Source organism: Mastigoproctus giganteus, chromosome 3 (genome assembly GCF_048544385.1).
Source record: "Mastigoproctus giganteus isolate SK-2022 chromosome 3, ASM4854438v1, whole genome shotgun sequence".
Taxonomy (NCBI): domain Eukaryota; kingdom Metazoa; phylum Arthropoda; class Arachnida; order Uropygi; family Thelyphonidae; genus Mastigoproctus; species Mastigoproctus giganteus.
Genome location: NC_143577.1, coordinates 237,249,036 through 237,262,686, shown reverse-complemented (window position 1 = coordinate 237,262,686; position 13,651 = coordinate 237,249,036). Strand labels below are relative to the sequence as shown.

Below are 13,651 nucleotides of genomic sequence, written 5' to 3'. Positions count from 1 at the left end.
TAGGCCTCATCAAATGCTACCAACCAGGAGTTCAGGAAAACCACAGGAACTGATATTAGTACAGGGGCTATATGTAGGGTGTTGTATGGCATCGGATTTTACGGAATAGCTGTGAAGTTTGGTTTGAGTTGGTTTTTCGATGCTGAGTTGCATATCGTCTAAAAGAAACTCATCATAATTGGTGCCCTAGAACATTGCAAAGCTGTGTTTGGAGTGACGAATCACGGTACAAAATTTTCCCAATCTTATGGTCGTGTTTGGATCTGGCAAATGATACTCGGAGGACATTATTTTGATATGAATGTATCAGCCGAACTGTGAAGGTTGACAGAGATGCTAACTATCTGGGGTTGTTCTCTTAACTTGGACGTGGACCATTTTTCTTTATTGTATCTTTTCTGGGGCAACGAATGCCATGCGGTATATTGGTTTGACTTGGTTTGAAGATATGGGCATGGGCATGCAAAAGTTTACTTGCCCAGAGTTCAAACATAACTGAAACGTTTGGGATGAACTGGAACATTGGCTTCGGGACAGTCTAATACGCCTACGCCTAGTAATCAGTCAACTAAATTGACCGCTGTGTTGAAGGATGAATGGACCAAAGTACCGCCTTCCTCTTATCAACAATGGGAGTCTACTGACGAGAATACAGTGCAATTCAAGCCGACTTATTAAATATTGTTGCAATAAAATATTTTCATGAAACATAGGGAGTACCAATTACTTTTGGCAATATAATCTAAAATTTCTACAGACAAAAAGAAATCAGTGGCTAAGAGAAAGCATAATAAACAGTGATGTTAGTAATCAGAGAACCACATAAATACAATACTGTACTACACAATAAGTATACAACTGTAAATTATTTTTGTTCGTATGGATGGATATTTTTGGCTATATGATTATGCCCGACAGAGATTATAAATACAATTTTATTTATAAAATTAATAGAACTGATAGGGTACGATTTGGATTTAAACTGATAGGGGCTATCTTAATCTTCTTCGTCCGGTGCAAAAGTGAAATGTTATGTCTTGATGATTGACTGAAGTGGTAAAGGAGCTCTTAAAAGATGAAAATGTACAAGTATTACTCGACCGAAGCTGTGTTTTTTTATAGAATTCTCGTTCTCTTGAAGCGAAGGTAGACACCAAATAACATTTTGCTATTAAAGAAATGTAGTAAATCTGGCATTTAATCAAGGGGAAATAATGGCTTAATACTTATGAACTCATGTAATTACCATTGGTAACACAAAAGAAATTATCTTGTGATTAACTAGAATCCTCAAGGTAAACAAGTTGCTGAGATAGACAGATACAGAGAGATATGGGCTGGGTCGTTTTGGATACGCGCCCATCAACTGAGACCATGACACATTGCTAGATGGTGTCCGCAAATTCTACACGCAAGCTGATCATTAAATTCGCGGAATGGATCTGCCTTAATTTTAATCTTCGACCCTGAGGACCTCCGGTGCTGTTTCCTTTTCTAATGCTCCCATTCGAAGTCTATACAGGGTGTTGCAGTTAAATGTTTCAGAACTTCTGAGAGGGGTAGGGTACATCCTGACAACTCGAAATCATATAGCAATGTGGGGTCGGAAATGCTTTCCTGAAGCGGTGTTGTACACAGAAGCACCATAAAAAGAAAAGAGACCGTAAGTGAGAAATCGTTTTAATAATACATGAAAAGAAGCAAAAGGTACACGGATTAAAGTAAGTGTTCGAAGTTTCTTCAACCTCGTATTGCTTTCGCACAGTGGTACCTTGGAAAATGTGCTACAAATCCCCTTTTTCCTGCTGAAGTGTTGTTTTCCGATGAGGCATCCTTCACAAGGGAAGGAATTTTCAACACGCATAACGACCATATCTGGGCGGTCGAGAACCCGCATGCAATACGACGTCGTGCAGCACAGATTCGATTTTCGGTCAATGTATGGGCCGGTATTATGGGAGATCACCTCACCGGACCTTACCTGTTACCGTGTCGTCTAACCGGACCTATCTACTTGATCTTTCTGCAGCAAGTATTGCCACAACTTTTGAGAGATGAACAGATTTCTGCATCGACGCAACAGATAATGTGGTTCCAACACGATGGAGCCCCTGCTCATTATAGCGGAGATGTTCGTAACTACCTGGATGTCACATTTGGTCAACAGTGGATCGGACGTGGTGGTCCCGTGCGTTGGCCTGCTCGGTCACCCGACATATCATGTCTTGATTTTTATTTCTGGGGTCTTATGAAATCGCTAGTTTATGACACCCCTGTTGGCAATGCTGAGGAGCTGGTTGCAAGAATTGCAACCAGCTCCTCAGCGAATTTCGAATTTCTTCGGCAGTAGCTGCCGAAGAAATTCGAAATTCGCCTGGAGTATTCCAGAATGTTCGGATGTCCATGCGTCGGAGATGTGAGGCGTGCATTGTAGCCCGTGGAAGAAACTTCGAACACTTACTTTAATCCATGTACCTTTTGCTTCTTTTCATGTGTTATTAAAACGATTTCTCACTTACGGTCTCTTTTCTTTATGGTGCTTCTGTGTACAACACCGCTTCAGGAAAGCATTTCCGACCCCACATTGCTATATGATTTCGAGTTGTCAGGATGTACCCTACCCCTCTTAGAAGTTCTGAAACGTTTAACTGAAACACCCTGTATACTTGTGCCTTCGATGAACCAACTTGCAGAAGTACTCTAGGAAGCTATTCTTTGCTTTTCTTCAATCGTTTATCTCTGTAAACCTCTGACATTTCCCTCACAGTCTATGAAGCACTCATACCACGTCGAACATAGTAGGAATAACAAATAGGAAAACTTTGCTCAATCTTTAAATCTTCCATTATACAGCTGAGTGCGTAACTTAAGGCCACTTTGTAACTATCACACAACACGTCAGAACTTGCAACGGTCTCAGTGTATCCTTGGACATATACTCTCTTGTGTAGCAGTATTTCACCGAAACTTGAGTGAATGTACAGTGGCGCTGCGGTTCTACAAATTAAATGATCAGCCTCTACATATAGCCCTCTATGATCATTGTGCCTGTTTTGAGGGATGAAAAACCCGAGTTGGAAAACAAACGTCTTGTACGTTCTCTTGAGATTGATTTAAAAGACATAGGACAGAAAATTAGCATTATCTAAATTGTTATGGAAAACTAGAAAAAAAATAATATTAATAAAGAGGACAGATTTTGTTGGTTTTAGCGAGTTAGGCTTTCAGCTTAAAGAATAAATTGTGAACGTAAAGGCGGCTGTAAAGAATATTATGTTTAGATTACTGTATTTTTCATACAATACCAAACTCACCTGGAATGGCCTTCGCCAAAGTGTATAAGGTAGAGTCGTTAGCTACATAACAGGAAGTGAAGAGCAACGCTCTTTCTTTTTCATGAAGTGAAGACAATTCGTGTTCTAGTTCTTCGTGGAATGTGGAATTGCCGGATATATTTCTTGTTCCTCCTGCTCCAACTCCATGTTTTTCAAGGGTTTCTCTGCAAAGATGGAACAGTATTAAAAAAACCAAAAAAAAAAAAAAAAAAAAAACCAGTAGATGCAAAAGTGGGAAAATTTAACGTTAAATAACTATACTCACCGGCCAAAAAATTAGAAATCTTAATTCAATATCTAGAAGGGCCACCTTCTGCCAGAATTATAGTCCGTACATGTCATGCGATGGACTCCACCAAATCTCTGAGGGTATCTAGCTCTAGAATTGCCCATACTTCCAATATGGGTATGTGGCTGGTAGGGAATGACACTGAACTGCCTTTCCAACACATCCCAGACATTCTTATTTGGATTCAGATTTGGAGAATTAGGCTGTCAGGCTAGTTGTTAGAAATTTTCTGAATGCCACTCGAACCATTCAGACAATTTTTGTACGGTGCATTGTTGTCTTGAAAGATTCCCTCGCATCTTTCATGGGTGAAAATAAAAAACTGTGGAACGAGGTTGTGACAATGTGACAGAAAGATATTCATTGGAGGAAACAGGATCCACCAATGGTATGAGCGGAACCAGTCCGTACGAACAAAAGTAATGGACACGAAACAGCCTGGATATGAGTGGCTTCACGCCACTCTTTCGCCCTACCATTGGTGCAAAAAACTGTAAATCGAGACTCGTCAGACCACATGATCTTTTTACACTGTTTCATAGTTCAGTGACTTCAGTCTTAGCGTAGGCGGCACCACTCCAGTCTTATCTTTCGATTTTTTACAGAAAGAAAGAAATGGCTTTCCTATAGGCACGTGACTAAAAATTCGAGATATTTCAGCTCCCGCTGCATAATTCGACTGGAAATGGATCTTTCGTTGCCTAAACTCAATTTTTTAGTGATATGCGGCACACTGAACCTTGTATTCTGACGCACAATTCGCTTTAAGTTCCTACTGTCTAATTCTTGGAGTACCACGTTTTTCCGCATTTCTTCCCTTTAGAGCTGCATACTCCTGTTGTAGCGGCCTCCTTTACCGAGTGGTCGTGCAGTAGCACACGCGCTTTGAGAAGACCAGAGTTCAAGCCCCTGACTACTAAGTGCGGTCGATCTGCTAACCCGCACTGGACCAGCGTGGCAGATTATAGTCCATTTCCCTCAACATGAATCATGGAGGAGGCTTCCATCCTGCAGTGAATTGATAATGGCTGCAGTTTTTTTTTTATTCTTCTCGTCTTCCACTCGTATACTTTTGAGATGGTTGCTTTTCCCACAGCATTGATTTCCTTTGTTTTCTCAACTATGCACCAACAATAATACCTTTCTAAAAATCAGAAAAATCATCTGCTTTCCTCATGACAGGATCGACGAAACTCCAGGAAAGCATACAGTATTTATGTGATGCCAAGGAATTTGTGATAGTGCCATGGGACAACTGACGTTTAGCATTAGCATTAGTAGAGGCATTTGATGCAAGAAAGCAAGCTTATGCAGCATCAGCCAAAAAAAAAAAAAAAAAAAAAAAAACCCACTTCCACTTCACCCCTCTGTTCGTTCAAAATACCTGTCCAGCTGAGCCTTAAACTTATTTAGGCTATCAACCTCCACCACAAGGGATGGAAGTCTGTTCCACCAACCAACCACCCGCTGGCTAAAGGCAAATTTCCGCACGTCTATCCTACATCTGTCTTTCCTCAATTTGAATTTATGCCCTCTCAGGTGATTTTTCTGAGCTAGAGGAAGAATCCCATCAGCATTGAGCATGCTTAAACCATTCAAGGCTTTATACACCTCTATCAGATCACCTCGCTGGTGCCTAGTCTCCAGACACTGTAATTTGCAAAACTTAAGCCTTTCTTCGTAAGAGCACCCCTTTGTTCCATTCACTAATCTTGTTGCCCTTCTTCTCTGTACTCGTTCCAGCAGCTCTACATCCTTCTTGAAATGAGGCCTCCAGACCTGTATACAGTACTCTAGGTGTGGCCTGACCATTGCCTTATACAATGGAATAATCACCTCCTTATCCCTGCTGGAAAAATTCCTGTATATCATTGACAATACTCCATGAGCTACTCTTGCAGCCCGTCTGCACTGCTCAGAGAACTTCATATCTGCCTGCACAACCACCCCCAAGTCCCTTTCATTCTCTACCACTGTCAGTGTAGTACCACAGAGTTGATACGTTGCTCTGGGGTTGCTGTTTCCCATGTGTAGTACTTTACATTTGTCAATGTTAAACTTCATTTGCCACCTCTCAGCCCATCTGCTCAACCTTTCCAGATCCTGTTGCAGCAGCATAGTGTCAGTAGTGTCCTTGACAACCCTGCCAACCTTTGTATCATCTGCAAACTTGGACATTAAGCTTGATATACCATCATCAATATCATTTATAAATACAGAAAACAATAATGGACCGAACACTGAGCCCTGAGGGACTCCACTAATAACATTAGTCCACGATGAGCAGTGTCCATTGATTACCACTCTCTGTCTTCTCCCCCTCAACCACCCCTTTATCCATAGCAGCAATTTGCCTCCAATGTCACACTGCTCCAATTTGTGTAGCAGTCTTCCATGTGCGACAGTATCAAAAGCCTTTCTAAGATCCAAGTATACAAATGTGTATAATATCAAAGTTATTCCCTGCATCCAGTTCTTTTGTGACTGCATCATAGTATCCAATCAAGTTGGTCAGGCAAGACTTCCCCTTAACAAAACCATGCTGTGTCTGAGCTATAACTGAAGTCTTGTCTAAATGATCCTGCAGTGCTTCTTTAACCAGTGCCTCCATTAATTTTCCTGGAACAGAAGTTAAGCTCACAGGTCTATAATTACTTGTGTCAGCCTTTGATCCTCCTTTGTGAATTGGGGTCACATTTTTTGATCACGTTTGGTCACGTTTATATGAGCACGTTATATTATTTTTCGACGCAAATTGCAAAAGTTTTTAATTTTTTGAGCAGTTAGCGTATATATCATCAGTTAAAATATTTGAATACAGCCAAGAATATATTCGTCATATCGAAAGAATACAATCCTCAGAATATCGCCAGCCAATTTTCTATATTGAATAACAAAGATGCATATTCTTTTAGAAATAAATACAAACCTGTTTTAATGTATAACCTGTTTTAATGTCTGTTAATTTTTCAACTGCTCTTGAATAGGAAATAAATTTAACAAATAACATAATAAGATGATATACATTGCCCTCCAAAATATTAGAGAATGCAGTTAACAGTGATCTGGTTCTCTTTTATTGGCGATGGTTGCTTGAAGCCAAACCTGAGATTCTTGCGAGCACAATAATAGCCTGGGGAGAATTTTGATGGACCATTTCCGAACTATCTATTTTTATTTATATATTAAAGATGGTTCTTGAAAGTACCATTGTCTGGGGTGCGAATATGCAGTTATCATACGTATCCTCTTTTGCATACGTTTCTTAGTGATGGCTTCTGCCATTGAGTTTCGTTAGGGGTGTTTGTATATTGGAATGACTAGTTTATTAATATTTTGGTTGGGCAGTGTACAGTTGCAATAATAACATATAAAACTAAAAATGCCGACAGCTTTGCTTACATTACAGCATCTCGAACTTCAGGATGACGACTCATGCCCAGATAGTCATTACTACACCACACAGTGATTGGCTTGTGTCCTTCGCTAAACTCCTCTGCACAAGGAAAGTTGTCAGCTAGGCGATTTACTTTCTTGAACACTCGATACGAATGATCTTTCTTCTTTTTGGCGATTTGCTCCAAAAAGAATTCGTTGTAAGCAAAAGGCGTTTCTGTTTTAAAAATTGAAGGGATTAAAAAAAAATGAGCACATATTAATGTTGGCTATATTTATTCGAACATAAAAATTTGCTATTGAAACTTCTAATAGGTGTGTCTGTTAAACGCTGAAACAAATAATTAGGCTTCACTGTATTATGTCTGTAAATTGCATATATTCTGCGATCGATTTGCCTATTTGCTGAACGAAAAACCCAAGTTTCCGGAAGAAAAAACTCTAGCCTGAGACTGACTAACTCAGTCATTTTGTGAAAAAGGTCCATAAAAATTGCTCATATCATTGATGGGATTCGAACTCGTGTCTCTTCTATGCGGTGTGGGAGGAGGATGAACATAACCATGTGCCATCCACTAAGAACAAAACTTCTAACATGAATGTAACAACCAGATAAAATGAGGGAGCTTAAGTAATGACATTGGAAATCAGGAAACTAGCGTATATAAAGATCATTAATTTTATTATGATCTTTATATACTACGACCGCTGACCATTTGACCATGTCCCAATAATGAGGACTGCTACCTTTCGGCTCGATTACTGCTCTTTCACGTCTTTCCATAGTACAATTTATCATTATATTTAAATTAGTTTTTTTTTTTAAGGGAAAAATTCAGATTTTTTTCATTTATCAAACATAGGTTTATCTATTGTACATCTGTACTCGATTTAATACTAGTGTGTGTGCATGTGTAGACATATGACAGAAATAATTGGAATTTCCCATATGATAACCCATTTATTTTTTCATAGGCGTATATGTAATCATGCAGACTGGTTCACCCTGGCCTCGTCTGCTATTGAAAATTTAATAAGCATGCGCCAAACCTGTAGTTATCACTAACAAAAAAGATATTTCGTCTGTTTAATACTGAGTTGAAGACAGAACGTTCTGATATTATCACATCGTGAGGGAAATTTTAAATTTCTATTCTAAATTTGGAGAGTATTTGCATGAAACATACTTTTATTAATCTTTTGATACATTAGAAATATTGCATTTATTTTAGGTATATTAAAAATGACTAGCTCTCTTTCGAGGTGGGGAGTGAGAAGCTAAACGAAAATACTGATAGTGTCTTGCATTCTACAGTTGTTTTTGTTTTTTCTATAATATATATATAGTTTTCTAAAATTAGTTTTCACTCTTCGATTAAGGAGAAAAACAAAGAAATATGTATTGAGTAATATCAGGTATAAGGTCATGTAAAACAATTTTATTTTAAAATTAACTAACAAATTTCACCTCTTCATGCACTTAAAAAAATATCTCCTGAAAGACGCCCTTTGACTCCAGTGTTATTCATTCGCTTGTACATGTACAAGCGAATGTACAATTTTTATGTGGTTCCTGAAGAACACCGACTATGTTTAGCCATGCCCTAAGTCACAATGGCTATCTTTAGCTGCTACCCAATCCCCCCACACTGGTACGTATTTTATCACAGAAACAGTAAGCAAATTTTCGGGATGAAAAATAGCGTTGTATCGCATGATTTTCAGTCACTGCAGATATAATTTTAGCATCTAACGTCATATCAAATTACAGTTAAGTTCTCTTACTGTGAGGAGAAAGCAGTAAACGTTGGGTTAAGTTGTTTAGCATATACACCAACGCAATGAAAACCACAAAAGTTCAGTTCATCAACTCGACAAACTGCGTGTTTTTCTCTCATCAATTTGAACATTGGGTCTTTTGGACACTGAGCAAACTAGCACAATCCAAATCTACAACTGATTGCACCTCAAAATTCAAACTCATCCATGGCATCCATCTCTTTCAAAATAATTTTTCAAAACGTTCTTCATACCTTATTCTTAATTAGAGCATCTTAAGGATCGCTAGAATTAAGATAAATTACTGAGTTTTGTCTTAAGCTGCTGAGAAAACCTTCTTGAAGAAGCACATCGATTTGAAATTGAAAAAATCGATGTGCTTCTTTCGGCTTTCTTTCATAAAGAGAATTAATCACCAAGATTCTCGTAAATCGGAAAAGCGACTTTACTTCTACAAAACAGTTAAAGGGATTTAGATTTTTCAGTTAAAAGAAATTCCACTTTTAAATTTTGTCTCCTTACAGAATACAGTACTCAAAATCCCATCGTTATGATTATAGTCACATGCTCTTTTGGATTTTTTTCCACATCAATTATATATAAGCTTTAAATTTTAGTCTCAATTAGGAATGCTTTCACTAAGAAAGACGTTTGGTGAGTTGTTTGTTTGTTGTTGGGTTTAGGCACATCAGCAACTTAGGCCATGTTGTATACTGTATTGTACACTGCTCGATAACAGAACAAAATGTTTTTCATGAATATTTTATTGTGAACAGTGTCGCCGAAGGCAAATATAATAGGCATCCTGGCATGCAAATTTCGAGTATCCAATAGAAATCTATCTACCACCTTACAGAGCCGCACATTATGCAAATTATGTCTATAAAAACACGGGTTGCGACCACCCTACCTTTTGATGGTTATTTACTTATTTATTTAATTTTCAAACTTTATTCCTGCGATAAGCTTTTTTTCATTTATATCTAAGATTTATATAGTTTAAAAAATTCGATTTATCGTCAACATTTTTTTTTTTTTTTTTTTCACTAAGACCACTAAAGCAATAAGCCAGCGTATTATGTTTATAAATTACGTATTCTATGGACAGATTGCTTGGATAAAAAATCCAGGTAAAATCGTGGACAAAATATATATTCAAGAATGCCTTTTAAAAATATAACATATTTACAACCAACCTTTATCATCCAAACTGCAGAAATTAACGACGTCTCTTGGAATTTCATCAGCAGACGAAACTGTTCTTGTCTCTGCCATAAAGGGGCACTGAGTTTTAAGCTGCGGTTCTAAAAAAAAAAATACAAAATTAAAATAAATAAATTAATTAATTAAATAAAGAATTCATTAACATTTAAAAATAAATAAATGAAATAATAATAACCATAACAAATTATTCCTAAGTAGGGCCCAAGATTATCATAGTACTTGCTAAGTCGCAAACTGGCGTCTAATTTTCAAGCTTGTTGTTGAAAAAAAATTTTAATGGTCCTTATTTTCATTTTTATAATAATTTAAAATAACGAATAATATATTTTTATAGCTTATATGCTTCATTAATTGGTTGACAGATTTTCGGCTTTTGCATACTAAGCCATTGGTGAGAAGATACTTTAGTGGATAAAAGGTTGGTTAAATGATAGGAGAGAATACTATCATGAATCAACCTTTTATGCACTGAACCGAACTGGAGTCTCGAGTGAAGTTGTAACTATAAATAAAAATTATAATGTATATTTGTTTATAGATACAGCAAACTCTGTAAAATCCAACACACTAAAATCTCGAATTCTCTAAAATTCGGCACATTTTACGAAATAACTAAATAAACATTTTATAATCCGGAAATTTTAAGACAGCAATCCAGCATCGTATTCAGCGATCACATTTATCTTTAAGAATTCCGATCTTTAGTACGATCATATTTGTCTTTAAGAATCGAAGTAAAAAAAAAAAAAAAAAAAAGAGTGACATTTCTTTCTTTAAAAGATGCTTGCAGGACTGTCTTGACCTTTAATCTGATTTTGCGCAACATGATTTAAACTGTATAGATAACTCAACGTTCTTAATTCTCATAGCAGAACAAATTTGCAACGAGTTATCCTGATATTGCGCTGCTTTCATACAGATGGCCTCTATAAAAGGTTAACAGGACATTTATTTAAAAGATGAGACTGTTACGACAGCATGTTTCGGGTTTAACTGGTCTACCATCAGATAGCAAGTAGTCTCTAGTGATAACATGCAGAGATAACATGTAAAGAATTTTTCCTCAATTGCCTGTATACTGTCAGTTTTCAAAGGTGTAATGCAGCTAAAGCTATCTGTTGAAACTAGTGCAATAGCAGGATAACTTGTTACAAAGGCAAGTTTGTTCTGTTGTGGGAATTAAAATCATCCATTTTCCATGCAATTTAAATTCTGTTGTCCACATAAACAAATGAAAGGACACGATAGCCATTATAAATATTAACAGATATAAATATATTCAGTTGTTTGTGCTTAATGTTTATTGAGATACTGTATGCTCATCTAACACTACTCAATCACTAGGTATGCCTCTCTAAAATCTGGAAAATTTTAAAATCCGGCACCTCTTAATCTTCGAGGGTGCAGAATTTTACAGAGTTTACTGGGTTTTTTCCTTCGATCCACAACTCCTGGATCCACAACTGTCCAGAGTCACGAATAAAGAGAAATGCAGTATTCTGAACAACATTGGGACAGTTCTGTAAAAGTAACTATTTTAGCCCGATGTACTGTTTTTCTGGATTTTATACTTCATGGAATTTATGTCTGTTTAAATAGTAAAGCTTTTTATTGTATTTTTATTAAAAGATTAATTTTATCATAATGGAATTGATTTGAAAGGGAAGAGTACTAGTGAACTCAGTCTCACCATACGCTAAAAACAAAGTCAGATAACTTCTAAAAGTCTTTGAAAGAAAAACAAAACTTCTACATAACCAGGCTAACACTTACGTTTCTCATTTGTAGATGTGACTTGTGAAGTCCCAAGATGGCGTGACATGAATGGACATCTCTTCATAAACATATTCAAAAGGGAAGTGCCGTAGTTCCTCAGGAAAAGGGGATTGAGTCGCTCCACAAAAGGGCATGGCATTGATGTATGATGAAAGAGGTGTCTTGCGCCATCTGGAGAAAATAAAATTTAAATTACTAATTACTAGTTTTAATTAAATCCTAATGAATCGCATTAATCTTCCTGCAAACCACAATTAATTTTGATTCCGGTGTTGAACCAATACTAATGGGCAAAAGAGATAAATTATCTATTAATATTTGCCCTGTTCCTCTCCATCCACCATGATATTAATTATGCTTAGATATTATGATAATAATAAAATTTAAAATTTATTTCAGTTCCTTGTTAAAGCTCCGTTTGTAGCACATTCAAACGAGGTTAAAGTCAATTTAGAATATTTGGGACAACAGTTTTATGCGAGAACTCAATGGTTTCATAATATCCTTATGACATAATATCCTTGGTGCAATTTCTAACTGACCCAACCCAACTGTGGAACCTGCAATTCGAAAATAAATCGCTCCTACGATAAGCGTGCATGCCAACCTTTCGAGGTTTCCACAAATTAACTGAGCACGTATGATCGAATCACCTATTTCTGAGAAGAGCAGGAATCTTCCTGCTTGTAAGCAGGGATCGCTTAAGGTGTTTTGGCGATCCAGGCAAGATAGGGTATGGCCCTTTAGAGTTGAATTTTTGTTTATTTGTAAAAGCAATGTATTACTAGCAAGATCCTGCCTTCATTTTTATGTTTAAATAAAGGACTTATCTTGTTTTCTAATAAGTTCTATAATTATAAATATTGCTCAAATGAAACAAACTTTTGGACTAAAATATTTCGCTTGCGTGCCAGGTTAATAGTATCATTGGCTTTGAGACCTGTACCATCCTGTCATCATGGAAGATATTCTCTCAACACGGAACTTCGCAGACTGTTAGTGAAACCATTGTGACAAAAGCAATGACCTTCTTCAGTGTCTTCTGGGGTAAGAGATGTGTGAATCATAGGTTAATGTCAGTATTGATGTGTGGCAGACGGTACACCCGTACAACCTGGCTTTAAGGAATTGTGTGAAATTTTGCGTTGTCACTTTGTGTGTTTGACCCCAGATGTGGTGGGTAGACTTCCATCCCTGTGAATTTCCTACAGTCCTACACCATTAGAGGGCGTTTTTATCTGTCTTGCTAGTGCGGTCATTGGCTCTGTCCATATCCTAACTGTTCCAAAAGTCGTTTTTATTTTAACAAACCTGTTTATATATATATATATATATATTTTTTTTTTTTTTTTTTTTTTTGCTCCAAAGCAAATAAGGCTGTGAGATGTCTGCGTATTGTGGTTGTGAAGTGCGTCTATAGTTAATTAGTATTAGTATTAATATTAGAATGGCTAAATGGTGCAAGGAACGGACTAGTTTAATTTGCTTGGAAGCGGATTAGTTAGTTTGATTAATTTGCTGGATGAAAGACCAGGAGTTCCGAGGAAAGAAGGTATAACTCGAGGCTAACTCGGCAACAGATTATACAAAGTTCTCCTGTCAAGACAGGAGAACTTTGTATAATCACTCGTTATATAGTGTGCTGAAAAGGATCCGGTTCGAATCTCCTCCTAACAGGTACATCTTTTATGGACTTTTTACGTGTCATGGTGGAGTTTTTTTTTTTTTTATGAAAACCCCAAACACGAAAGGTATCAAAATCTATAGTACTTAGTACCGTGCATGGGTTGAAGGAGAAGTATGGGGGGATGGGGGGATGCCGGAAACTTTGCTCTAGAGACTAAACATGGGT

At 37.1% G+C, this 13,651-nt stretch overlaps 1 protein-coding gene across 2 annotated transcripts in view; it reads right to left on the bottom strand.

Annotated features, from left to right (window-relative positions):
• Positions 1-13,651, bottom strand: part of LOC150088912 (5-aminolevulinate synthase, erythroid-specific, mitochondrial-like) — a 148,113-nt gene that overhangs the window by 20,732 nt on the left and 113,730 nt on the right. For both annotated transcript variants that reach the window (XM_090369717.1, XM_090369716.1), the window contains exons 3-6: positions 11,797-11,970; positions 9,996-10,103; positions 7,027-7,237; positions 3,315-3,499 (exon numbers count right to left, since the gene is read on the bottom strand). In XM_090369717.1, coding sequence (XP_090225843.1) covers positions 3,315-3,499; positions 7,027-7,237; positions 9,996-10,103; positions 11,797-11,970 — 678 coding nt within the window. The remainder of the gene's footprint in view (positions 1-3,314; positions 3,500-7,026; positions 7,238-9,995; positions 10,104-11,796; positions 11,971-13,651) is intronic.